This window comes from Lepisosteus platostomus, chromosome 2, assembly GCF_059453375.1.
Source record: "Lepisosteus platostomus isolate fLepPlt1 chromosome 2, fLepPlt1.hap1, whole genome shotgun sequence".
Lineage (NCBI taxonomy): Eukaryota > Metazoa > Chordata > Actinopteri > Semionotiformes > Lepisosteidae > Lepisosteus > Lepisosteus platostomus.
The window spans coordinates 51,473,629-51,501,624 of record NC_142612.1 but is presented as its reverse complement, the minus strand read 5'-3'; the positions used below and the strand labels follow the sequence as shown (position 1 = coordinate 51,501,624).

General features: G+C 37.3%; 1 protein-coding gene across 12 annotated transcripts; it reads left to right on the top strand.

Moving 5' to 3' along the window:
• The first annotated feature begins 17 nt into the window (after window positions 1-17).
• LOC148676439 (uncharacterized) lies at window positions 18-27,833 on the top strand. Of its 12 annotated transcripts, none has more exons than XM_088608072.1 (10): window positions 18-165; window positions 1,443-1,799; window positions 2,204-2,548; window positions 3,733-3,870; window positions 4,287-4,354; window positions 5,530-5,655; window positions 10,789-11,005; window positions 26,202-26,336; window positions 26,621-26,667; window positions 27,574-27,833. In XM_088608072.1, exons 1-7 carry the CDS (start codon window positions 114-116, stop codon window positions 10,852-10,854), a joined length of 1,152 nt encoding a protein of 383 aa, XP_088464198.1. In that variant the 5' UTR covers window positions 18-113; the 3' UTR covers window positions 10,855-11,005; window positions 26,202-26,336; window positions 26,621-26,667; window positions 27,574-27,833. The 12 variants fall into 12 exon arrangements, with proteins under 12 accessions (XP_088464198.1, XP_088464189.1, XP_088464239.1 ...); XM_088608063.1 differs by having other exon boundaries at window positions 26,586-26,667; XM_088608118.1 differs by having other exon boundaries at window positions 80-305; window positions 26,586-26,667.
• Window positions 27,834-27,996: the final 163 nt, after the last annotated feature.

The window sequence follows — 27,996 nt, the reverse complement described above, 5'->3', positions numbered from 1 at the left end:
CAAAGGAACCAATCAGCATTGTGATGTCCACCACTGGGCAACTGCAAGTTGCTGTACTCTAGTGTACTCAGACTTCAGAACCTCAGAGTTAACGAGGTTGGGGAGGACTTCAGATGAGATCACCAGCAATGGCAATTCTCAGTTTTCTTCTTTTTTTCTTCAAAGGTAGAAACTGATTTCATTAGTTTTTTCTCAGTGGAACGTGTTCTTATTTATTCTAGAAATTCATGTGAATCTTTAAAAGCAGTATTCACAATTATTATGAAATTATATTACTACTTATTCAGTTCTTCTTTCAGTATGAGGTTTGTACCCTTTATTGCATTAAAAACTGTGTAAAAGTAAATATGTTACAGTGTAGAATTATGATCCTATATAGCCTTCCCAATTACATTTAACTATACTATTTACAAATAATTTAAATGAATAAATCAATGTTTCAACTAGCAATAATCGCACCTCTGGTTAAACCTCAGAAACTATGATACTGCCACTGTGTACTTACACTATGTTACCAATAAACAATACATAAAACCAAAATGAAAACAGAAATTTATTAAATACTATGCAGTTTGAGATTTGCTGAGCTATGTGTTCAGATGCACTTTATTTCTGCATTACATATAATAATAATAATTGCTTACACTTATATAGCGCTTTTCTGGACACTCCACTCAAAGCGCTTTACAGGTAATGGGGACTCCCCTCCACCACCACCAATGTGCAGCATCCACCTGGATGATGCGACGGCAGCCATAGTGCGCCAGAACGCTCACCACACATCAGCTATCAGTGGGGAGGAGAGCAGAGTAATGTAGACAATTCATAGAGGGGGATTATTAGGAGGCCATGATTAGTAAGGGCCAATTGGAAATTTGGCCAGGACACCGGGGTTACACCCCTACTCTTTTCAAGAAGCGCCCTGGGATTTTTAATGACCACAGAGAGTCAGGACCTCGGTTTTACGTCTCATCCGAAGGACGGCGCCTGTTTACAGTATAGTGTCCCCGTCACTATACTGGGGCATTAGGACCCACATGGACCGCAGGGTGAGCGCCCCCCGCTGGCCCCACTAACACCTCTTCCAGCAGCAACCTTAGTTTTTCCCAGGAGGTCTCCCATCCAGGTACTGACCAGGCTCACACCTGCTTAGCTTCAGTGGGATGCCAGTTGTGAGTTGCAGGGTGATATGGCTGCTTTATCAGATTCAGAAGTGAAAAATAGATTAAATGTACTTGATATGTCAGTACTGTTAGTTAAGAATTTAGAATCCTTTGTGAGAAAATAATACTGTCATTGTAGTTTACTGCTACTATGTGAGGTTGGTGTTTTATTTCAAGGATTATATTAAGAAAAGACAGAAGGAAAATATATTATCTTAATTGACTTGGTAATGAAGAATGTCTCCCTTTCCATGACTACTTTTGCTTTATATGTTCCAGGAGTTCTCACAGATGTTATATCTCAGTCTCATCTCTCTGTGACTGCTCAGCTTGGAAACTCTGTCATTCTTCCATGCTTTATTGTCCAGACCCGTCCAATGACATTAGCTTGGCTCAAGCAAGACTTTGGACAAACACCTAAATACATAATGACACTACCCACATTTTCAGAGAAGCCTGAATTCCACAGAGAATTAAATCAATCATTCAGCGATCGTTTCAAAGTACGGAAAACAGCTAGGAGCTTCACCCTCACAATTTTGAATATCCAGTCAGCAGACACAGCTCTGTATTACTGCGGAGCCTTCATGTACAAACAGGTAGCTATAGGAAATGGAACTCTCCTGTTACTGAAAGGTAAATTATAAATTTAAACTATGAGCAATATTAGGCTAATTTAGTTTTTTTTCTACGACAGGACAAATATAATTCCTTTACCAGAATTCAAAACGTATTTACTAGAGCTTTATTACAGCCTTGGCACAGGTTTATTTTTGAAGTCAAATACTGAAATCTAAAAAACTTACTATTCACCTTGCTTCAGTTATTTTAAGGATGTAGTTGTCATACAAGTTTAATTTATATTGCAGCGTAAATAGTGATTGAACTGTTTTAGTAATTCAATTGAAAAAAAAAGTTTAAAAATATACAAGTAAAAAAAGTTATGTGGTACATAATTTGTGGTACAGATTTTTTTATTTTTTTGCAGTCATAATTTTAATAGAATGATGGATATCAATTTGTGTTTTTTTTTTAATCAGGTTCAGAATTGATAAGTAGGAGTGTTGTCCTGCAGCCTCTGTCTCTCTCAGTCCAGCCAGGAGATAATGTGACTCTGCAGTGTACAATACACACTGAGACCTGTGCAGGATTGCACAGTGTTTATTGGTTCAGACATGGATCAGGAGAATCCCTTCCAGGAATAATTTACACACATGGGAACAGAAGTGATCAGTGTAACAGGAGTTTTGAGGCTGGATTTCCTACACAGAATTGTGTCTATAACCTCCCCAAGAGGAACCTCAGCCTGTCTGATGCTGGAACTTACTACTGTGCTGTGGCCATATATGGGGAGATCCTGTTTGGGAATGGGCTGGAGATTACAGGTACCCTGTCATATTAAAAAATAATTACATTAAAATATTTTGGATTCCTTGAATTGCTTGAAAAATGAATGAATCTGAACAAAGGTTGTAGCAAAACATGCAAAATATCTTCTCATGAGGGTAGAGGCACAGCGGTGCAGTGGTTAGCAGTGTTGTCTTGCAGTGCTGGAGTCCTGGGTCCTATTTATCTCCTTGGAGTTTGCATGCTCTTTCTGTGTCCTTGTTGTTAAGTGGCTTCAGGGAAAATTGTCCCTAGTATGAATGTGTGAGCATCTGTCTCTGTGTTTGCCCTCTGATAGACTGACGTTCCATAAAAAATGTATCCTGACTCATGCCTGTTGCTTGCTGGGATAGGCTCAGACACCCCTGACACTCTTTATAGGATAAAGTGGTTCCAAAAACGGATTGATGTTCTCATTATAAACCCAGGCAGTATACTGTATATTGAAAAGGCAACTATCTAGGTAAACTACAGTTGAATTTTCTGGGGCTCATGAGAAAGATACAACTGTATGAATATACCTGATTAGATCATTTAAAACTAAAGTGCCTTGAGTTTGAGGCTTTTAATGTTTCTTTCTGATTTTTTTTGTTTATCTAATACTGTATGTGTTTTATATATGACATTATTGTAATCACAATTTGAAATTCATGTCAAATGGAATTTGTGGTATGTAGAATATATACAACAGGAAATATAATTCTTAATTTATATCGCTTTAAGTATTCAAGATTGTCTGGATGTGTAGAATATATTTATATGATAAAGCTAAACTGATAAAGTATATGTAACATGAAACATTTGAATTAGTATGAGTTGTTTATTTCAATGATAATGCGTAGTACAATGCACTTTTAGTTACCCTCGTTACTCAAGACAAAAAGAAAGACTTTTATACAAGATTAACATATAATATTGAGAACAATAATTCCTGGGGTTAAACTGAACACTGAAAATGAAACCTGGAAAAACTGATAATTTGCAGGAATGTAATCTAAAATTGAGATATAAACTGTTATAAAACAATAGAAAAATTCCCATGATTGCATGATAATACAGAAGTAGTGACCTTTTAATGAATGTCAGCTATTTTTGTAATATTAAAAGAATAATACGTCATCATAAATAAATATCATGCTACAATTTTCATGTTACATTGTTTACTGATGATGTGATTAAACAGCAGTTCCAGAGACATGTCCCAAAGCCAGCCTTCCCCCAGAGGTGCTGGTTTTGTCAATTCTGGGCTCAGCATTAGGTTTTCTCCTGGCTGTCCTTGTCTGTACAATGCCCTCCAGACAGCTGTGTGACCAGTGTAAAGGTGAGCTCACTATGTCAGCAATAATAAAGAAGCTAAGGAAGAGAAACTTATTTTTAAGAAATGAAATGATCTACAGAAAACATTTCTAATAGTCTCCTAAATATAATTTGCCGAGTAATTTCATAATTCTCTACCTGACTTTGCCTGTCCATTTGAGAGTTAGTACTGTAATGCAGTCACAGGGACAGTGAGTCTGTAATTTAATCTGGATGAATGAAACATACAGTAAATTCAAATAAGAAGTATATTTTAATCTAAAATATGTCTATGAGATTGTAAGCAGTATGACAAACTACTCATTACATTATGATAAATATCATGATCTGAAGTTAGGATGAAGAACAGCTTGCTCTCCCTTGAGAGGAAAATTAAACAGTGTCCACTCTCTCTCCCTCACTTTCTTGCGTAATTCTCAGGACATTCCCAGGTACCAGCTGAGCGAATTCTCTCCCACAACACACTTTCAGAAACCATCAGCTGTCAGGTAAAAACAGTAAAAAAGAGAAAAGCAAAGTTGAACCCAATTACTGTTACAAACAAGGGGAGGTCATTTGGCCAATGAGCCCATATGGTTGCTTGTAGCTAACAGATCTAATGATCTATTTCCATTAAAAGAAGTTAAAGGTCACTTCATCAACATTGTGTAGCTTTTTTCAGATACTTACAACTCGTTTTACTACGAACCCTTGTTATCACATTTAAATGCACTTTCCTATAGTTTCCATCTGTGTTCACAGGTTTGTTTCATTGTTTGCGTTGACTTCATTAGTTTAGGTATGTTAATGACTTTGAGGATTTTCAACATGGGAATCAGGTCCACTTTCAAAACTCTACATTCAAAGATTTTGGTTTAATGTTTTCTTGACTTGTCAGTACATTGAATCCGGACTGATACCATATATATTGAATCTGGACTGCTAACACTCTGAACTTATTTGTAGTAAATGACATTTGTCAGTTATTTTCCTAATGTTGAATTTTGTCTGTCTTTTTGTTTTGTGTTTACAGTTTAAACATTGTTTTGTAATTTATCTGTTAGGGTATTAACTGCAAGTTTTAGAAGTTTAATAAGTGTAACAAAATATAGAGCAATGATTTCATTTAGAAAAGGTAATCATCCTAATTAGCACAGTCTCCTTTGGTACTAATTAATTATGTCAACCGAATTTGATTTTTCTGTCCATTAACCAGACCAAGTTCCTTACCTTGGTTGCCTACTGTCTTTAATTTTAGAATCAAAAATTAAAATTGAAATTAATTTAAATGAAAATTATATTGTATATTGGACATAAAATAGGTTTAGGTCATGTGATCTTTAAAGAAACATATAGCTCTTTGTATCTAATCTATTTTATGAGTAAATTTACAATCTTCTTTCTTTTTCTTGAAAAGTAAGCTGGAGAGCAATTTGTTTTGGATTTTTAACTTGTCAAAATCAAATGTCAAAGTCAAATAATGAAAAATTTCACTATTTTACATATTTCACTCTCTCAGTGGCTCTAGAAATTATCTGCTGTTTTTGTGAGTTCATCCACCTATTCTGTGCATGTTCAAACAGTTTGAAGGATGTGCAAAGGATATCTGTGTATAGTTTTAAAATTAAGGCTTGCTTCCAGAGAAGAAAAAAAAACAACTATTATTGTTTGTTTTCTGTTACAGAATCCTCAGATAAGAACAGAAACCTACACTGCCTTGGCTTTTAATGAAACTAGAGCTAAACACACAAAAACAAGGAAGGAGCAGGAGGGAAGAGTAATATATACAGTAGTCAAGTCCATTTTCAAGGTAAGAAATGACAAGAAGTAAAAAAATGTCAGATATCAATTTGTTCATTGAGGCCTGACTCTTTCCATAGACAGAATATAATCGTTACTTAGCAGGTAATTGACTAAGTTCTTAAATTGGTTCCTACAGTAACATGCATACTTACAAGTTTGAACTTAAAACAAACCACCAAATTAAAAGACCACCCAATCCACTCAATGTTACTCTTTCACACAATATATAATTCGCTGTGCTTTAGATGTCATTATGACCATATGTGCTGGGCACTCCTTTACATCGGATTTAGTTTTATTTCCTTCTCCATCCTTCCTTTTTCTAAGGACTGTATCCAATACAGTCGCAAGGGAGCTGGATCCTATCAATGCAAGCACTGGGTACAAGGCAGGATACACCCTGGACAGAATGCCAGTCCATCACAGGACACACACAGACACAAACATATACACACTCAAACCAGGGCCAATTTTCACAAAAGCCAATTAATCTACCAATATGTCTTTGGACTGTGGGAGGAAACTGGAGTACCTGGAGGATATCCATGTAAACACTGGGAGAACATACACACTCCATGCAGATAGCAATCCAGGAATTGAACCTGGGGCCCCAGAACAGTGACACAGCAATGGTAACAACCATATCATTGTGCTACGCTGTCCTGTTCCATTTTGTGCTCAATTGCATTGGTATTGTCTTAGTAATAGGGCTGCTGTGTAATGTGATTGTGGCTGTGTATTGAAGCAACTTAAAAACAATTAATATGAATGAGATTGGTGTAGCCCATTGTTTCTGAGATATAACCAATAGCTCTGCGCTGTGGTGCTTGGGTGCATTAATATACTGTCTAAAACATATTGTTGCAGAATTGAAGTTCTTTCATATAGTTCCAATAAAGGTGTCATACAGCTTATAATACCAAATCAGTTTGTCCAGGGAGGTCTGTCTGTGTCCACAGAGACTAAATTTTCTTTCTTTGAATAAAATGTAGAAAAAAAATGTCTTTGCCTACTGTACTTTTTAACATTATCCTTCTAATGTCTTTTATACCCTACAGAAGACCCGATATACAGTGCCTTGCAAATGTATTTAGATATTTTTTTCCTTGTATGGAAGCTTGCAGTCATCACAGTCTTTCTCATAAAAATCAGCTTTTTAAACAAAAAGTGAGCACTGCTTTTTTGCTTTTTTGCTAAAATTAGCAGAAAAGGGCAGCAATTGTTTAAAAAATCTATTTTTATATTTACAAAAATGAAACACCTTGTGCATCTGTATTTCTGCCAATCATTTTTTTTATCTGTCATTAGGTTTCATACTTACATAAAGTAGCATACATAGAGTAACTAGAAGATAGTGGACAAAGAAAGTACCGATAAAGAAAGCACCGGTATGCTATTGTCTCTGTAACTAGATCCATAGCTTAGCTATGGTGTGTGCCTTGTCAGATTTGAATTTGTTAAACTCCTGCATTATTTGATTTTTCATTTATTTTTTATATGCTGACCACATATACACACATTTGCATGAAACCTAAGTCTGCTGTACAGTCTTCCACACTTAAGAGTGAATGAAATACATACAGTATGCCACCCAAATGTGTTGACTTCTAAAAGCCAAACCCAAATTCCTATAGTGTTTCATCGCATTTGTTAAAACATACATAAAGACAGGTCAGGTGGTCATTGGAATATTAAAGCTTTCAGTACCAACCCCACATGGCGATTGTGTTAGACGAAGCCTTTAGGTATGTTAAGAAAATTTATAAAACAGGATCAAACCAAAAGCTGCCAAGACCATCAATTTATTTCTTACAGGAAAACAATTGCATGGTAATATTTTATTCCAATTAGATACCATGAAAATCAAATACTTTTTAAAATAGATCAGTTGTTTTGAATAATTTGAAACTTCAGAGGTCTCTAACCTTCTCTTAGAGGAGGTTAATGTTACCTGTTTTGTTTTAAATTGCACACCCAGAGTGTATACTAGCACTGTTTTCCATTTTATTCATTTAGAACAATGGGTCTAATAATGATCCCAGAGGCACTGCACTAGCTTCACCACTCAATTGAGAGATTTAGAGGCACATTGCCTTAGATTTGTGCAGCTTCAAAATCACGAATTATTTTATGATGAACATTGTTGCATGCGTTTTGAAATTGAACTCTTATGTCATAAGCTCTGCATGCATCCATAATTTGTTAGTTGCTCAGAGTAATCTAATAACTTACTTAATCAGGATCTATGATTTTTAACTTCATAATTATTAACCTCTATAATTGAACTCTTAATTTAAACAGTAATGTAATGTAACTCTAATGTCTTCATAACTTTACACATAATAGTCATAGGAGTGATTGGTGAATTTTTTTTTAAAAAGTTAAAAATTTTGTCAATAAAAAAATTGTCCTACTCTTGTGTGTGGCATTTGTAGCTTTCCAAATATTAAGCACACCTCTTGGTGTGAGTAACTGTTGAATCACATTCCTGAACAGAAAAGTGTAAGCAGTATTTCTGATATGTTGAATTACACTAGCACATGAAAAAGGTTAGTGTTACATTTTCAACAAGTGTTACATACAGTAACAACTTGTGAGCTAGTCATATTAATAAGTCTTTTTATAGTAATTAATTCATAAAGGTTTGAAAAGGATTGTGAGAGAACAATTATATTTAGAAAACAATAGGTTTATGTTCTCTTAGTGAAGTAAAATATTCAATGCTTGGCCTTAACGCAACAATGAGGGCCAACTTGCAACTTCCAGAAAAAACAAACAAACCTAACTGCTGGCCTACAATATTATCTCAGAACCTTGATTAAGTGTCTAAATATCAAGTAAAATTGTAGTTTTAATTTATTTTTTTAATTTTAATTAAAAAAAAGTGTTATGCTGCTACCACCGGTAAACTGTGCTGTAGCCTGATGCTTTGTTAATGCCCAAGCTCAGGTCTCAGCATGCTGATAAAAGTGTTAAAATAGAAGTAGTGAATGTCAGGATCAGAAAATATAAGACAGATGGTATACAGGCAGATGGAAGAAAGACAGATTGTTAAGATCTGTCTATAAAATAAGCGAGGCTCCCAACTGAAAAATAAAAGAGGAAAAAGCTGGCAGGCCAATGGTGTAAAAATAATCCAAAACCAGGAAAAAAAACAAAAAGGCAAGGAAAAATATCTATGGAAAAAAGAAAAAAAAATGAATTAGTATAGTCTTTTTTATATTTGTCCAATTTGTCTCAAATTTGTATCCAAGTAAGTAAACACATAGGGCAAGGTCTACAAGCATATTGAGCTAATTTCCAGGGTCACAACTTGAAAAATTTATCTTTGAAGGCAGGACGAAAAATTCAATTTCTAGATTTTTGTTTTTTCTTTCCTGGATATTTCTGTCTATATTGTAGTCTGCTTTATTTAGAAGGCAGCATATCTTTTCTTTTAATTAAGTAGCTGTGCAAACATGCATAGGCTGCAAAGGAACTCCACAAATGAATGATCAGCAAGGTGGGTATCAGAATCAAACTCAATAGCATCTCAGCCAATCACCAACTTGTGATGTTGTACATTACTAATTTTCACTGGTTAAACCTACTGGCTCCTCATCTCCCCAACTGAACATGTAATCTGACCTTTCCAACAATGTCACTGCAAACAGTCCAAGTCAGGACTTAAACTTTTCTCCATGATGCCGGGAACCAAAATATTGAGTCAGGAAAGTACAGAATTCTGTTCAAGATATTCTCTCTGAAGCAGAGAGAGCTGCTGGAGTCTTTCTTTTTGTCAATATGTAGAATATCCATGCTAATTCTGAACAAAGATATACCTGGTATGAACCGAGTTCCCCTTAGTCTACTTTGCAGCCGGGACCCAGAAAACTGTGCGTTGACTGTTATTTCAAGACATAAGTTCAGACATGTTAACTTTGGCAGAGCAGCCTGAATACCAATGTTACTCTCTGGTTCCGGCTGAGAGGCTGCTGCTCCTCTCACCAGATTTACATTTTTTCATTAAAAAGAAAATTGTATCTACTTTTTATTATTTTTTCTTTCTCTTCTGCCCTGGTTTCTAATTATTTAGTTTTATCTGCTTCACATTGCAATTTACAAACGTGACTTCCACTTGCATTGTGACTGCTGCTTCTACTGCCGACTACTTCCTGATGAAATTGTTCTAGATGAAATTGTTCAGCTGAGGTCTTTTAACCACCTGCTACTGCATTGATTCTGGATTTCCTCCACGTCTTGATGCATTGTCGCGGATTCATCGAACATGCTTCTAAGGTACACCTCACTGCAACTGCTGCAACTAAAACAGAATTACTCCCTGGTAAAAGACACATTTGATTACTGGTGTAATATTGGGATCTTACAACCGATGCATTACATCCATTGCAGCACAGGACACCGTTTCTTTCCTCTAGCCTTGCCAACCTCAAAAATCTACTCTCACTACCGCTTGGAACCCACTCTGCTTCCCCCTGGATCCTCGATACTAGCCAGATCAACTCTACTAAACACCTGCTCTGTGAACAATAAGGCTTTTTATATGTGACTTCATTACAGATAAAAAACTGGACTTTCTGTGCTTAACTGAAACCCGGCACAGACAAAACTATGGTGTCCTGTTTAACCACTAGTCTCTACTGGGTCCGAGTTGTTTGACCTTTTTGATCCTTTTTTTTGGGACCTAATGTACAAGGTATTTCAGTTTTGCTAAGGATTTTTTAGCTCTGTTGGGATGCTTTGATCTAACTCAGTTTGTTTCATAGCCCTACACATAATAAAGAACACACCCTAGACTTAATCATTTCAAGTGACTTTTGTTTTTCCACTGCTCGTCCCTTGATCTAGGCCTCTCTGACAACTTAGCTATTCTTTTCAATCTGGAATTGCCTGGTTCTAACACTTCCCCCTTATGCTCTGTAAATGGCAACTGGCGATCAAGTGATCAGCCTAGGTTTGCAAATTCTGTTCTATCCTCCTTATCTTGTTTCTCTACCATTGATCCTCATATCCCCCTATATTTTCTTAATAGCACTCTTTTATCTACCCTTGACACCTTTGTTCCTCTAAAAACTTGCACCATCTGTTTTTTTCTTTCCGCCCCCTGATACACTGACCATCTGCGATCTATGGATCTAAGGCAGTTTCCCGGAAACATGGTGGGTCTTTCTGGCCTAAACGTACATTATCAAGCTTGAAGAGATAATGGGAACCCAGAACACAACTGGCAACCCACTGAAGCTAACCAGGTGTGAGCCTGGTCAGTACCTGGATGGGAGACCTCCTGGGGAAAACTAAGGTTGCTGCTGGAAGAGGTGTTATTGAGGCCAGCAGGGGGTGCTCACCCTGCAGTCCAGGTGGGTCCTAATGCCCCAGTATAGTAAATAAGCGCCGTCCTTCGGATGAGACGTAAAACCGAGGTCCTGACTCTCTGTGGTCATTAAAAATCCCAGGGTGTTTCTCGAAAAGAGTAGGGGTGTAACCCCGGTGTCCTGGCCAAATTTCCCATGCCTCCTAATAATCCCCCTCTATGAATTGGCTACATTACTTTGTTCTCCTCCCCCCCGGCAGGCGGAGCGATGCGTCGGTTGAAGTATTTCTCGATCACAGTTAATGGCAACGTCAGCTCAAAGATTTGGTTCAAACCACCAAATGGAGACTGGTGTGCCGACAAGTGGACCCTGCTGATGCAGGATTAATGCTAGGAAAGAGAAAGATAGATTCTGCTAGATCCATCTACTTCTCTAACATCATTGAAAATAACCATAACAACCCCAGGCATCTTTTCTCCACCACCAACAGACTGCTAAAGCCTAACTGCCCCACCACATTATCTTCGTCATCGCAACTTTGTAACATTTTTTCTTTAGCTCCAAGATCGACAACATCCGGCATCAGATTCTCTTCACAACTCATATCATTCCCACACCTCCTCCCTGCTTGTCGTATTTTTCTGGTTCCTTTCTCTCCAACTTCTCTCTTCTTGACTCTACATCCCTCAGTAAACTAGTTTCACACCTGATATCCACCACCTCTATATTATATCCCATTCCCACCACTTTATTTCAGTTCTGTTTCACTTTTCCCTGCCCCATTGTCCTCAATATAATAATCCTTGAGCACTGGTGTTGTACCAAAGGTCCTCAAAACTGCAGCCATTACCCCCATGCCAAAAAAACCTAACATAGCTCTTTACAATCTAAACAATTTCCGCCCCATTTCCAACTAGAAATTCTAGAAATTCTAGAATATGCTGTCACATTTTCATTACATAACCTTCTCATTGTAAATAACTTTTTTGAATCCCTCCAATATGGCTTATGTCAACTTCACAGCACAGAAACTGTCCTGGTCAAAGTTACTAACAATTTTCTAATAGCTTCTGATTCTGGTTCTCTCTCTATGCTCACTCTTGGGAGATTTAAGTCTGAAATTGTTCTCGTTAAGGCTGGTGTTCCTCAGGGTTAGATACTGGGTCCCTTACTTTTCAGCATTTACATGTTTCCACTTGGTCAGCTTTTAAGATCGCATGGCCTCAACTTTCATTTTTATGCTGATGATACTCAAATATACATCCATACCAAACCTGATACGAATGTGTCTCTATTCTATTTAATTGCATCTCTGACATAAAAACTTGGATGACTCAAAATTCCCTTCATCTTAACTGTTACAAGACTGAAGTCATGCTTATTGGCACCCACATCAACTTTGTAAAGCCAATCCTGTAACCCTGTATGTGGATGGTACTGTACTTGAGCTTCAGTCTAAATTGAAAGACCTTGGGGTTATATTTGATTCAGGCTTAACATTCTACCTACATGCGCAGCAAATTGTTAAAACATCTTTCTTTCACCTCAGAAACATCACTAGACTATGCCCTATGTTTTCACTGACTGATCAACACATTTGTCTTCTCCAGAATTGACTACTGTAATGCTCTACTCGCTGGAATATCTAAATCCACATTGAACAAACTCCAGTATGTCCAAAATATGGCAGCCAGAATCCCGACCACGTCTAGTGCAAGTGATCACATTACGTCTATCCTGGAGTCCTTGCACTGGGTTCCTGTCAAGTTTCATGTCGACGTCAAAATTCTCATGTTTACCTATAAGGCTCTACTTGGCTTGGCACCTCAGTACCTGTGTGATCTATTATTGCCCTACTCCCTATCTCACAACCTTCGCTCCTCTAATTCTGGTCTCCTAACTGTCCCCCAAGGCCATCTACACTCTATGGGTGATAGGGCCTACTCCTGTTATGCCCCTAACCTCTGGAACTCTCCCCTTAAGGATATCAGACTCAGCTTCTCTAAACTCCACTAAATCCAGACTCAAAACCTTCTTCTTTAGAAGAGCCTTTACTTAACTGGTTCCATTCTTTACCCCTCTGCTCCTACTGTATTTTGTACCACCATCTAATGTCTCCTCTACATATTCTCATCGTGTTTATCTTGTGTATTTTTTATTGTTGTTGTTGTTGTTATCATTCTGTAAAGCACTTTGAAAAGTCACCTTTAAAGGTCCTATATAAAATAATGTTTATTATTATTTTTATTATTATTATTATTATTATTATTATTATTATTATTATTATTATTATTATTACTTAATCAACACTGGGTAAAATTCTCTCTCTCTCCTCTCTGCAACCAGGAAACTCCCAGCACAGAACAGCTGAAAGTAGGATCATGAACAAATCTGAGCTCCAAATCTGTAGAAATTTTAACTCATAAAGGATGCCTTACTAATGGATTTTTGAGTATAGACTTCTTTATTCACATTATAATTCTTGAGAGTTGCACTATTATTCCAAGCACGTTTGATGTTTAGTTCTCAATAGCAACTGCACACTTGTCTTTGTGAATAAATGTAATTTAATTATATGAGACTGATAGAACCTACAAGCTAGACTTTAACACATTATAGTAAATGTATGTTAACTCTGAAGTTATTAACATCGATCTTTGTAATCCCTGAAGGAATGGTCAGCTTTCGGATCTCAGCAGACTGTCACCGGCATATTCTATTACATTGTTTGTTGTGCATGTGTGGGTGTTATATTTAGAATCCATGTGTGAGATTATAAATTATTATGTTTGATGTGTTATTAAAAGTCATTTAGTACTCTCATAGTTTACTGTCGCTATTTGAGCTCCGTGAAGTAGACCCCCCTACATACAGCACAAATGATGAAACCTGCCACATTAGTTAGTGCTGCGTAAGTGCCATTGAAAGTAGTGTTTGTGCTGCTTTCGTTTCTGAGATTTAGCCCCTTGCTTTTTCTGGGATCACGACGTCACTCAGCCACCCTACAACGTCGAACCATTCTCATTCGTAGTGTTGTGTTTTTGCTGGTTTGTGCCATTGAATGTAGCTTCCCAGCTGCTTCTGTTCCTGAGATATATTGCTTTCGTGTGACCTTACCCACCCCCCACAACATCGTAGGGGAACAGAGCTGGTCTAATTTATTAGTGCTTTGTTTGTGCCGTTGAAAGCGACATCCCAGCTGCTTTCATTCCTGAGGTAAAACAACTTATTTTTTGGGTGATCGCGTGACCATGCATAGAGACTTTGACCGTCAGCAACCCCGTCTGCTGAGTTCAAGCACTCTGTGTTGGGTACAAATATACTGTATAAAAATGTCTGTAATTTTGTTTCTCTGTTTGCCCAGGTGGGGGGTGGTGGTTCATTTTGATGTATCTTCTGTGCATTTGAGTGAACATAAAATTAAATGTGTCACCAATATCATACCCTAATCAGAAGAGTTGAGGGTGTAGCTTTAAAAAGCAAACATTAGCAAGCAACCGCATGCTCTTACTAAGAGGCTTTAACTGGCCCATCTTAATACTCTGTACCCGTGTCCTGGAATCAGGAATACACAAATAAAAGGACTGTGATCTAATCATGATATGTTTGCTTGTAAGAGCACTGTAAATACAAAGACATGGATAATGCCTGAAGACCTTATTTATATGTTTGGTTATTTTATCTGAAAATAAAAATATTTTCCAATATTTCCACGGTCTGCATGAGTGAGACTCTTAATTTTCCAATTTTGTTTTGCAGTTGAGTTATGAACTACCTGGGTCAACCCCTTTAGAAAATTATAGTTCCTTTTCATGTTTATGATTTTTTAGCATAAACAATATCTAAAACCAATGATCTTGTAATACAGAAAGTTGCTAATCCCTAAATTCTTAAATATGTGGCTTGAAAGATGGGTCAAATCTTTGAAAGGCCCTTGAATTGCATATTAATTTAAAAAGGACACATTGAGAAACTGATGACTTCTTCTGATTTTTTTTAAAAGGTCACAGGTACGAAGTATTAAGATGGGCTAGTTAAAGCCTCTTAGTAAGAGCAGGCAGTTGCTTGCTAATGTCCACTTTTTAAGGCCACACTAGCAACTTTTTTGATGAGGGTATAATATTGGTGACAAATTTAATTTTCCCCCACTTGGGCAAACAGAGAAACAAAATTGCAGACATTGTTGTCCTTACACCCAACATAGAATGCTTGAACTCAGCAGACAGGGTTACTGACGGTCAAAGTCGCCATACATGGTCACGTGATCATCCAAAAATGAAGGCGATAAATCTCAGGAACAAAAGCAGTTGGGAAGTTACTTTTAATGGTAAAAACCGGTACAAATGCAGCACTAACAAATGAGGTGGGTTTCATTGTTTGTGCTGTTTGTAGGGGGGGCAACCTGATGGCGCTCACAATTTGTGATTGTTATAGTAAATTAAAACCTCACATCACTGTAGCGGCAATGCTTGTTAATAAGACAGAATTAAGCGTTGGTATGCTCCTAAAAGAGGCCCCATCTCACCCTCCATCTCTGTGGTGCAGCCACAGAGAAAGAATTCATGCAAGCTGATTTAAGAGTGTTTTCTTGTGATAAGAAACAAGCTCCCAGACGGGGATGCAATAAGCTGAGCCTGGCTATCATGATCAATGGTCATCTATTGGCGCCTATCAGTCTAGGGAGTGCCGAATGGACATCTGGACTGCATTCCTAAGTGTCAAGAGTAAGTGACTCATATCTCACCTTGACCAACCAATCAGGGACTGGCAGGGCGTGGTAATACCACGTGGGTCTCCAATGCCCGCCAAACTCTCAACCAATCAGCACACATCTGGGTCTTGATCAAAAAGGAAGCGCAAGCTCAGTTCTGGGCTCTCCTTGGCCATTTTCGCGCATCCTCAGAGACAATCACGTGACAACTGCTGTTGTCTGCAAAAGGACTTGGACTTTGTTCAAAGCGCGAGGCCGAGGATCCCGTACGTACTCAGAATTCTACCAACGTGAATGCTCCGCTTGATCAACGGCAGCCTACAGTTGGACCCTCGTCGACAACCTGAATAGCTTATTCAGAAGCAGCGCTGGACCGGGAACGAACCAGTTTCTTCCCAGGCAAAAGAGTGACTTGTGAGGACTCGCGGTCACACTCTGTGCATAGAGACTTTCTACTAGCCAGCCGGACTGCTGGTAGATCCCCTCGGAGCAACGACTGCCCTGCGCGCCGCAGTTAGATTCCTCCGCCCGTCCTACTCCGAGCTGCACCTCGACTGGTTGGCCGGTAGCCAGAGGACGCCGTCACAACGCCCATTGGACAACCGCTGCAACAGAGGCTGCAACAGAGCCTGTCAGCTGGTTTGGTGTTCGTGCCGGGAAACTCCAAATCCAACCACAGTGGATAAGTAAACCCCATGTTCTACATTGCGTCTCGAGAATTCAATTGTACCTCAACACAAGTTGTTATCAATTTAATTCATGAGTAATGTATTTACTGCCGAGTTTAGAGTAACAGTGGGTAATAACACTGATTAGCGATTTGGTAACCGAACGATATATTGACATATATTCTCTGTTGTGTATCTCTTTGTGTTTGCATCTCTTCGAGATTATATACCTTGTATATTGATAACCCTCACCGTAAGGTCTGCCGCTCGTATCCAGGCAGACTAGTATATGTTTGGTGCACAGTTATATTAATAAATGTATCCCGTGTATTGAACCCGTGTGTGTGCGTTGTTAGTTGTTCTGACGATTGATTTTCTAAAAGCCCCAACGAACAACCTCGTGATTACTGCTACAATTAATAATTGTCTCAGTAAACCCATCAAAACCTCTACATCACCTATAGCTGAATTATTAAATATATTCTTCTCTGTTACCCAAAACACTGTCAAATATACACACAATCGTAATAGCATTAATTTTCACAGTAGCCAATAAACCCTACCAAAATGGTTTTGGAGTGTGGGAGGAAATTAGAGCACCTGGCAGATATCCACATGCCCACCTTGAAAACATGCAAACTACATGTAAATATCACCCAGGGCAAGGTTGGAATGTTAACCCTTTTAGCACTGTTAAACTCACAATGTGCACATATCATTATATATACAGTGATTGATACAGGGATATAGCAAGTGTATTTTGTTCTGTGTATTTGAATAATATTCATTTTTTCAGAATTAGAGTCAGTGATCATGAGTGTTGTATACAAGCATGTGTCTAAATATTTACGATCACAATTGTTGAAGAATTCTAATCATTAATGAGTCCCTAATTCTTCAAATTAGGATTAGTCAGTGAGGAGATAAAGATGCAACCAAGCAGATTACACACAAAAAAGCATTACTACGGTGAAATGACTTTGCCATACCATATTACACTGCCCAAAGAATCTTCACTGGCCAAAGAAGATTGAAAGTTGCCACTTGTGGTGCCTTTGATGTTAGTGAAAACATTAGCTTGATTAATCTTTTGTCCTACTTCTTCATGTCCACTTAATATGGAATATTAATATTGAGTCATGTAAATAAAAGGAAATTTTAGCCAAAAATAAAAATTCATAGAGAATTTAAATATATTAATTTCTGAATTTAAATAAAATATACAATATTAATATAGCTGTTGGTGGCAGTGTATTCCACTTTCTTCCTAAATATCTGCATTGAAGTCTAACTTGTTGCGGTTATTTTGGAAACATTTTGATGCACTTGTTTTAACTACATTTTGCTGTAGTGATTGTTGTAATGGAAAATGAAACATTTGTGCCTGCGAGCTAGAAGATTCTGGGTTGTATAGCTGCTGCTATAGTACTTTAAACAAAAAGGACTCTTTCTCTAATAGTAAAATAAAAATAAAATGGGTACTTTTTTATTTGTATATTTTATATTTAAGTTAAATATTAAAATAATATTAATAACAAACAATAATGTTGAATGAACATGGATGGGTTAGCAAAACATGAATACTGTCAATGGCAGGAGAAAAGAAAATAGTTCTATCAGTTGTTCACAGATGCCCATAACCATGGACACATTTAGCCAATTTCCGCCTGGAATTTCCTCCCCCTTAAACATTTGTTATATCTCTGCAGCAGAACATAGCAGGAGCCTGGTTCAGGTCTTAAATTGAAGCTAACCCCCTTGGCTTTGAGGGTGAATATAAATTTCTTATATTTCTTAATGTGTCCACTCAGCAGACAAAAATATGAAAAAAAACCCAAAACAGCAGGCGAAAATGTTTTTTTTTGGTCTTCAGAGGTTAGATTTTTCAACTATATGCATGTAAAAAGAATGATTTGAAAACCTTGTTCTAGGTGACTTCTAGCTTGGATAAAAATCTGGGACAAATTGATCAATTAGAAAAAATTATACATCATGTTTTGTGAAGACTGGACCTGGAATTAAATTCCACGCCTATAATAAAAAATCATAAAACATATTGAATAATAAGAATAAAAACCATAGCAATTGCTATAAAAACCTTTAGACACTGCTAGAGAGCCTTTATTTGCTGTTATGCAATGAAAAAAAAAAACTCAGAGTTGCCTTCTGGTGTGAAAAAAGGAGCACTGATAAGCAACTGATAAAAAATTGATTGATTACCCCTACTGAGTCAATGATTGACAGCTAAAAGGCAGGCAGAATGCAGCCTGAGGCTTCTAGAGGAAGTCTTACCCCCTAAGGGCTCTGAATGGCTGAAAATACAATGAATGACAGTGCTTTTTACCAATCAGATCACCTTATTTCTCGTGGTCCTGCTTCAAACATTTACTACAAAGTCAATAACGTTCAATAGCCTCCAGGTCTGGAGATAAGCTAGTCTGGGTTATTTTGGACATATATCATGCTTCAGAATAAGGTAAAATCATGGGATATATATATTTTTGCTGGTTTTTGCTTTTGCGGTTTTGTTGCTAAAAATGTATGATATTGACATATTGTGCTGGCCGGGTGGCCGGGTGTTTTTATTGGGGTGCTGCAAGTTCATTAATTTATTGGTTTATTGCACAATAGTGTCACATCTGTGGAAACAAACTTTATGGTTTTGTTGTGATGATATTGGAGAATACTTGCATGTGAGAAAATTTGTGGAGCGGTTTGAAAAAAATGTTGTTTATCATTCGTTTATAAAAAAAAAAACCGACATCCGGGCAAAGTGGGTACTGTATAGACACATGGTACGTTAAGCACTCACTGTGGCACCTGGCGGTTTTTTAATGTAGTGAAGTCCTGCATCAGATTATTTAAAAAAATGGAGTTGGACATTTATTGATGTGTAATACGGCATGCTCTTTGTGGGATGATGCATTACATTCTATATGAGGGCTTTATGTTATAAAGTAACCTGTCTCAGCCAAGATGTGAGATGATTCTTTCCAGTGTACAATACACACTGAGAGTTGTGCAGGAGAGCGCAATGTTTATTTGTTCAGACGTGGCTCAGGAAAATCCCTTCCAAGAATAATTAACAACCACTGAAACAGGAGTGATCAGTGCAAGATGAGCTCAGAGGCTGGGCTTTGTACACATAGCTGTTTCTCCCTCAGCCACTCCGATATTGGGACTTGGCCACAGGGAGCACTTTGCTGAGTGAAAGTAGGCACAAATAATTCTTAACTATATCAACATATTCATCCCAGTAAATCCCAAACTAGTTGGTAACTGAAGTCTGTTAAAAAATAATATCCCAAGAACGTTTTCTCTCATTTTGGCATATCCTTTAAAAGTTATTTAATGTTTCTTTTACTGTATTTCACAAAACTGAGTCACATACAATACAAGCATTACTCTGATTTACACACAACACTGTAAACCTGAAAACCTGTCAGCAAGAGTCCGACTCCCATGAGTCGACCCTGACAGTTTGCTTGCTAAACCTTACAAAGGGAGAAGGTTCACACAGCTGATGCCAGTTCCCTAATTACCTCATGAGTATGAGATTTCCTAATGTATTTCTGCATATATCAGTTATGTCTCTAACTTCCCTCCAGTATTTTAACACCTATACAACACTCCAGGTTCCGCTGCCCTCTTACAATGTCATACCGCTATCAAAAGATATTAGAGGACTTCAGAAAAAGTGTAGGTTATGCCTGGAATCTGGAAAGGTTATAAAACCATTTCCATCCACTGTTTGACAGATACGATATACAAATAATAGAATATATAAGAAAATATTCATGACCCAGGGGAATTGATCCAGGACACATCGAACTTGCAAGATCAATTCAAGAGTAACCCAGATAATCATCCAGGAATTCAGAAAAAAACACAAATTGAGATCTACGGATTTGAAACTTCTCTTGCTGTGGCTATTATCAGTGTATATTCCTGAAACTTCAGGAAAAGATAGAACAGGAATGACTTTCATGGGAGAACAGCCATAAAGAAACCATTGGTCTCTAAAAGGACATTGTTGCCCATCTCATGTTTGCTATTGAATGACCTACAAGACTGTAGGGTGAATGTTCTATGGATAGACATGTCAAAATTGACTTTTTGGCCACAATGAGGAATGTTTTGTGTTAAAAAAAACAAACATTTGTCTCAACAGAAGATTCTCATCGTGACAGTCAGGTATGGTGATGGGAGTATTTTGGTTTTGGCTTCAGATCCCAGAGATCTTGGTATCAATGACAGAACCATGAATTTGGTGTTGTATCAGCAAATTCTGGAGGAGAATGTCCTTCCATCCATTCCTCAGTAGAAGCTCAGCCAAAAGTTTATATTTTCAAAAGTCGGTAGCAGTCTTCTATACAAATAAACATATCTACAATAGAATGGCTAAAGAAGAAATTTAATATTTTGGCCTAGTCAAACTTTGGGCTTAAACTCCATTGAAATGTTATAGGAGAACCTGAAGCAAGTTGTTTATGCAAAAAGACAAACAGACCCTCAAATGACATCCACTTGAATCGGTTTTTTACGAAGAATGAGATGGAATTTCTAAAAGCCAATGAATGATAGAGATAAAAAGTTACAGGAATCATATAGTTGAGGTCATTGTTCTCAAAGAAATACTACCATTTATTGAATCTAAAGGTTCACATAATTTTTCTTTTTTGAATCATTTTTAAATTGAAAACTCCTGTGGAATAAAAAAATACATGCTGTGCCTGTTGAATAAAACTGTTAAATAGACCCTTTAAAAATAAAAATAAAACATTTTAGAAATGTAAAATTAATAAATGATACTCACAATTTCCAAAAATATTGTACATAAGTGTCTTTTGACTTTGCCCCATCATGTGAGTCAAACACATTGACAAAAAACTAAATTTCCAGAGATTCCGCACACTTTAAAGAATGCAGTGAAGTGATATTCACAGATATCCACACTGTGAATTAACTAAAGCATTATCGCTTTCCTTGCAGATTGCTTTCCTCTACTATAGATACAATTATTTACACCAATATTTTATAAGTGATTATTAAAATGTTCTGAGTGGTGAATAGCTCAACAATATAAGGGTGAATTGCAATATTAACAATTTAAATACAGATGCAGCCATTCAAAATGAGCGAGGTACGCTGCGGTACAACGCAGTGGGCGTGTCAAAACACGTCTTATCGCGTCATACCGCATCATACCGCATCATAACACAGCTATGATAATAGTATCCGGAATCACCGCCAGGTGGAGCTAATAAAGCTTAACCTCTCATGTACAGCATTTGAGCTGTCACCAGAAAACACTCGGTTTCGAATCCCAATCACTGCTGACGGGCAATCTTTATCCAATTAAGAACTCTTTAGACTTTTAATTTTAAACTGTGTATTACAGCATGTTAATCATTAAACATTAAAAAGTTGGTATATTTTATAAAAGCAAGATTGCTCAGTTGGACAAAAGTACACAACCTTCCACCTTCATCATTTTAATAATGCATAAACATTTTATGCATCCAAGTCTTTAACTTGGTAATTTACATGGGTTCTGGCTTTAATGTACTTGTTCTAACATTATTAATGTAGCGCTCTTGGATTCACGTGGGTATGTGCCCTTGCCGCTGCCACATCAGGTCGGCCCCCCACCGCTGGGGACTCGAACCTGAGCCCCCAGCGTCACTCAACAGGGAACCAGCCAGCTGAGCTAAAGGGAGATCTCCCCTCCTCCTGGTGGCTGAGGACTCTATCCACAGGGAAGGGCGGTGACATCACCGCACTGGTAAGCCGGCTCACACAACCTGCAATGCCGGCTGTATGCGTTACATTAAGCTTATATTCTGTACGTCATAAAAAGTTATAATGTTTTATCCTTTTCCAAGAATACATACAGTACAGTAGTAAGAACACCACTTGCTGTTATTGTAAAAAGATAAATGTTGTAGTAATTTAACATCACTTGATAGCTATATTAATATGGAATTGTGTAACTAAGCAGCTAAAGTATCACAAGTGGACGTTTTGGAAACATTTTGATATTTGTAAAAAAACTTCTATTATTCTTGTAGTGGTAATGAGCACTGCAATATAGCGAGCTGCACCCAGACAGTTCAAAGCAAAAATATTCCACTATTATAGCTTGTTGTTGGCTCTGGCGTGAATTTGTGTATCTGGATAAATTAAGTGATGATATTGTGATTAAAGATTTCTTCCCTAAATTCTTAAGCTAAAAAGAATTTAAAGTTAAGCAAAGGAGGGAAGAAGCGTTATCTTTACAATTGGCACTCCGAGATTCTAACTGATTTAATTTCCCTCATTTAACTGAAATGGATAAAGAAATCATGCAGTAGTTATTATTGTATTGGAAGGCGCTCTGTTTAATAAGCAACTCCGACTCAAACCTGTGTCGTACAGTGATATACAGTAGACGTGGGTAATGTCATCCCAATCAAACAATGTGCTTATTGCACAAATCCTGCTAAACTAGAAGCATTGCAGAAGGGGATAAACTCTACATTATTTACTGAAGCACAGTTGAATCAAAGAAGGAAGTCTGTGAAGACTGGGGTAAAGTTAGCTTGAAGAAAATGATTTTGGCATGTCTGTAGCATTTTCACAAAACCTAGAGCTACAAAAACACTTGCTGTGTGTACAAAGTACATTGTAAATGTTTTCACAGCCTTCACTGTCGTTTTTATGCCTTTTTTTTGGCCACACATGAATATTCTTATGTCCATATTGTAGAGGTTTGATGGGTTTACTGAGACAATTATTAATTGTAGCAGTAATCACGAGGTTGTTCGTTGGGGCTTTTAGAAAATCAATCGTCAGAACAACTAACAACGCACACACACGGGTTCAATACACGAGATACATTTATTAATATAAATTGTGCACCAAACATATACTTGTCTGCCTGGATACGAGCGGCAGACCTTACTGTGAGGGTTATCAATATACAAGGTATATAATCTCGAAGAGATGCAAACACAAAGAGATACACAACAGAGAATATATATCAATATATATCGTTCGGTTACCAAATCGCTAATCAGTGTTATTACCCACTGTTACTCTAAACTCGGAAGTAAATACATTACTCATGAATTACATTGATAACAACTTGTGTTGAGGTACAATTGAATTCTCGAGACGCAATGTAGAACATGGGGTTTACTTATCCACTGTGTATGGATTTGGAATTTCCCGGCACGAACACCAAACCAGCTGACAGGCTCTGTTGCAGCCTCTGTTCCAGCGGTTGTCCAATGGGCGTTGTCCTGGCATCCTCTGGCTACCGGCCAACCAGTCGAGGTGCAGCTTGGAGTAGGACAGTCCGGCTGGCAAGTAGAAAGTCTCTATGCACAGAGTGTGACCGCGAGTCCTCACAAGTCACTCTATTGCCTGGGAACAAGCTCGTTTGTTCCCGGTCCAGCGCTGCTTCTGAATAAGCTATTCAGGTTGTCAACGAGGGTCCAACTGTAGGCTGCCGTTGATCAAGTGGAGCATTCACGTTGGTAGAATTCTGAGTACGTACGGGATCCTCGGCCTCGCGCTTAGAACAAAGTCCAGGTCCCTTTGCAGACAACAGCAGTTGTCACGTGATTTTCTCTGAGGATGCGCGAAAATGGCCAAGGAGAGCCCCGATCTGAGCTTGCGCTCTCTTTTTGACCAAGACACAGATGTGTGCTGATTGGTTGAGAGTTTGGCGGGCATTGGAGACCCACGTGGTATTACCACGCCCTGCCAGTCCCTGATTGGTTGGTCAAGGTGAGATATGAGTCACTTACTCTTGACACTTAGGAATGCAGTCCAGATGTCCATTCGGCACTCCCTAGACAGATAGGCGCCAATGGATGACCATTGATCATGATAGCCAGGCTTAGCTAAGTGCATCCCCGTCTGGGAGCTGTCCCTTATCAAAAGAAAACATCTTAAATCAGCCTGCATGAATACTTTCTCTGTGGCTGCACCACAGAGATGGAGGGTGAGATGGGGCCTCATTTAGGAAAGCATACCAACGCTTAATTCTGTCTTATTAACAAGCATTGCCGCTACAATATCTTTGTAAGGGAAACACAGAAAGCCTTACCAGGTAACAGTTCCACCCCCTCCCCCGTTCCCTCTTGCTGCCTGCCATGTTCCCATTTTTTTAACCATTCTGCGAATCGCAGAGGGTTATATAAAGTAGGGAGAGACAGAAAAACTAAACCCTGGTTTTTTGATAGTCAAATGTAACATATGTTTTAACACAGTCTTGCAAATTAATGTTTTTACAAGACATGGAAGTGCAACAATTTAGCACAGTGCAAATTTTAATACTTATTTAATTACAGCAGGCATTTTTCCTCCCCCTCTACATTCTCAGAGTAGAATAGGCGAACCTTTCTCATGAAAGACAGTCCCCCTTCCTCCCATGGACAGGAAAAGTGCCCATGGGCACTTAAACTTAATATAAACTTCATATGGTCAGAAGGAGCACGTAAAAATGTTTCCAAAATAACCACATGTAAGACTTTGATGCTTAAAATGTTTAGGGAGAAAGTGGAATACTGGTGTGTATTTTTTCTTTAAAATACCAATACCAGCCATATACAGTTTGTAATGTAGGAATTTCTATATTTATGTCTTTATTTAGTGGTTACATTAGTGACAAAGGCTAAACGTTTAGCTTCAGTAACGCATACGCCATATGGCCGACATACATACATGTTTGTAATGACAATATATTGTCTATAATATTTATTGTCAGTAATAATATCAGTAGCAGTTTTAAATTATTCATATAAACATTCAATACTAAGTGGATTAAAACATGCACAGTAAAGAGATTAAATGATTAAATCTTTTCACTACTGACCAATGCACCACGAGTGCCCCCTGTCGGTCATTTTGGCCAACCAATCACGTACCGCGGTATGATGTGGGTAGTTGCGTATGGTATGGGTTTGTACTGCGCACTTTGAATGGCTGCATCTGTATATTTATATAATTCTTTTTATGTGTTTATTTGCTTTTAAATCTGATATTTTAATTTGTTTTAAAGCTATGTTTAATTTTATAATTGAAATCTGTTTCCTAATTATTATTTATCCATGATTACAAATAATTCTGTATATAATTAAAAAAGAGAATTCTCTTATTGTTATACAGTATTGTTGCATATCTTATTTGAAGGTGTGGTGGGATCATGGTACTGTCTCAATCAACAGGATGGTGTGGTAGCAACATTCTGTCTCAACAATGTAATTATTATATTTAATGAAATTCTGAATTGTAACATTTAAAACATGCAGTTGTGCTACTTTAAGGATTCACTGTGATACCTGGGCATTTTACAAAGAAGAACAGCCCTGCGTCAGATTTTTTAAAAAATAGAACAATTATGGAGTCCGTGACACAGCTGTGCCTTTTGCTTATACTTACTGACAACTTGCACATTCCAGATGGGTGCGTCTGTAGTCATAACAAAGAATGAGAAAATACATACTTATTAAAAAAATTACAAACTTTAGGTTATGTGACACTCATTTTATCTCATGTTATTTTATCTAACATTCAAAAATAGTAACTAAACTCAAGAATGAAGTTAAATCAAGAGCAGTGACCTCTTTTGATTGTTTGTTTGTTTGTTTGTTTGTTTTTTCTGACACATACAGTATACAGTAGTAAAAGCAATGTGACTTTTCTAAGGTTTATCAACAATATGGTCCAGTCAATAGAGGGCTGTGGAATGCTTTTTCATTCTTTTAGACTTTTACTTGGAGAAACAGATATTACATTGTGTATATCTTATATCACATATAAGTTCCACAAAGAGAAGAGCATTGTCAATAAATCTGCATGGTATTTGTTTAAGCTGCTGGATCAGATGATTTCCTCCATTTTGACCTGATGAACATGATTCTGGCTGCAGTTGATGTATTGCTGATGGTTCTGATCACTGTCCTGGTGTGGATGAGGAGAAAGATGTCAAAGTGCCTTTAGTGTGCAGGTGAGATGCAGCCAGGTATGAACACCTCTATATTCAAATAACCTGTGACATCTGTAACAGTTTATAACCAATTCAGCACATGTATCTCTCGATAATAAAACACAAGAAAGATGTTTTCTTCACACATGAAACAGATGTCAGTATCTCCATGTACTGTATATCTATTCCTAGATCCACTGTATGATATATACAGTACTTTATAAAATAAGATGATGTCTAATTGATCTTCCTTCCCTTGTTTTCATTGAGAATTTTAAATCAAGACCAATTCTCTCTTCTCCAAGGCCGTCTCTCTAAGAAAGGTGGTGAAGAGCACAGAAATCACAATGAGGTAAATTAATTCATTTGACCAACTTTAAATAAGCAAAACTATTCCATGCATAAACCTTTAAATATTTAGACACAGACAAGTTAAATATGTCCAAGATTCTGAAAATTAGGAAGAACAAAGTTTAAAATACTTTTAAATATACTCACATTGTCTTTTAATTTCTATGGAACTTTATTAAGCTTGTTCTGGAAATCAACTATAACAAAATTTTAGCATGCATACAGGTTTTTACTCCAGTACAGGATCCAGTATTTTAAAGTTCATGATGCTTGTATCTCATAATTTTATTACAAATATAAAGAAACCTTTCATTTAACTCCAATTAATGTCTCCAGAAATCCAAAAATAGTAGGACATGTTAGTTGATAGTTATTTGTCTCAGTTTTGTCTCTATTGTCTCTATTTGTCTATATTTTATGAATTTTTACCTTAGTTCTTTAGCTATTGGACATCCATTCTGAGTGTTTTACATGCAAGATGATCGCTAAATATATTTGGAAAACATATTTGCAGCAGTATTTTGATATGTTGAGCTGCAGCAAAGATCACATTATTGTAACTGATATTGTAACCATCATTTTCATTTTCAACAGCTGGAAAAAAAAACTGTTGGTCAGTTAGTCACATAGGATAGCTGCTATTTAAAGTGAGCTATACAGTACATAGCTAAAAAGGTAAAAGAAATACTTAATGGCAGGGTATAGTTAATGTGATGTAGGATAACTTTGAAGTACCAGCACAAAGTCTACATGATAATTATAATTATATAATATAATTTTTAACTGTAGACCTAAAATATTATTTTGCATTAGAAACAGAGAATGCGGTTTACAGACTTAAACAGTTACTCAATCTGGGACAGATATATTGATCAAGTATTTTTATTTTCCATTTAATCAATATCAGGAAGTATCAACAGTGACCTATACTGCATTGGAAATTCTTCCCTCCAAGAACAGAGATGGGAGGAAGAGGAAGGATAAGTGGAAGGCGTGGTTTACAGTGATTTGACTTTTCAACGCAAGAGGTGATCACCATTTTACACAAAGAGGAGCTACACTAATGTCACTTTATAAATGCTGAAATTATTTGTATCATCTATGTTTTTTTTTCTGAATGAGATCTGAATGAGCTCTGAAGTATTAAATCTGTCTGTTATTGCATAATCACTGCAGTATGTTTTTCTTTCAATAATTCCTGTACTGTATGGGTGTCATGGAATTTTTCGAAGAAGAGCAAGGAGAGGTATTCTCATTCACTCAGTAAGGTCTTTATTCATATTGCAATATGGGAAAAAGCCATCACCCATCTGTGCAGAGAAGTGAAAGC

Coding starts and splice junctions, on each gene's coding strand:
- LOC148676439 (XM_088608086.1), top strand. CDS start 114: ATGAGATCACCAGCAATGGCAATTCTCAGTTTTCTTCTTTTTTTCTTC. Junction 166..1,442: donor TCTTCTTTTTTTCTTCAAAG/GTAGAAACTGAT, acceptor TATATGTTCCAG/GAGTTCTCACAGATGTTATA. Junction 3,871..4,286: donor GCTGTGTGACCAGTGTAAAG/GTGAGCTCACTA, acceptor CGTAATTCTCAG/GACATTCCCAGGTACCAGCT.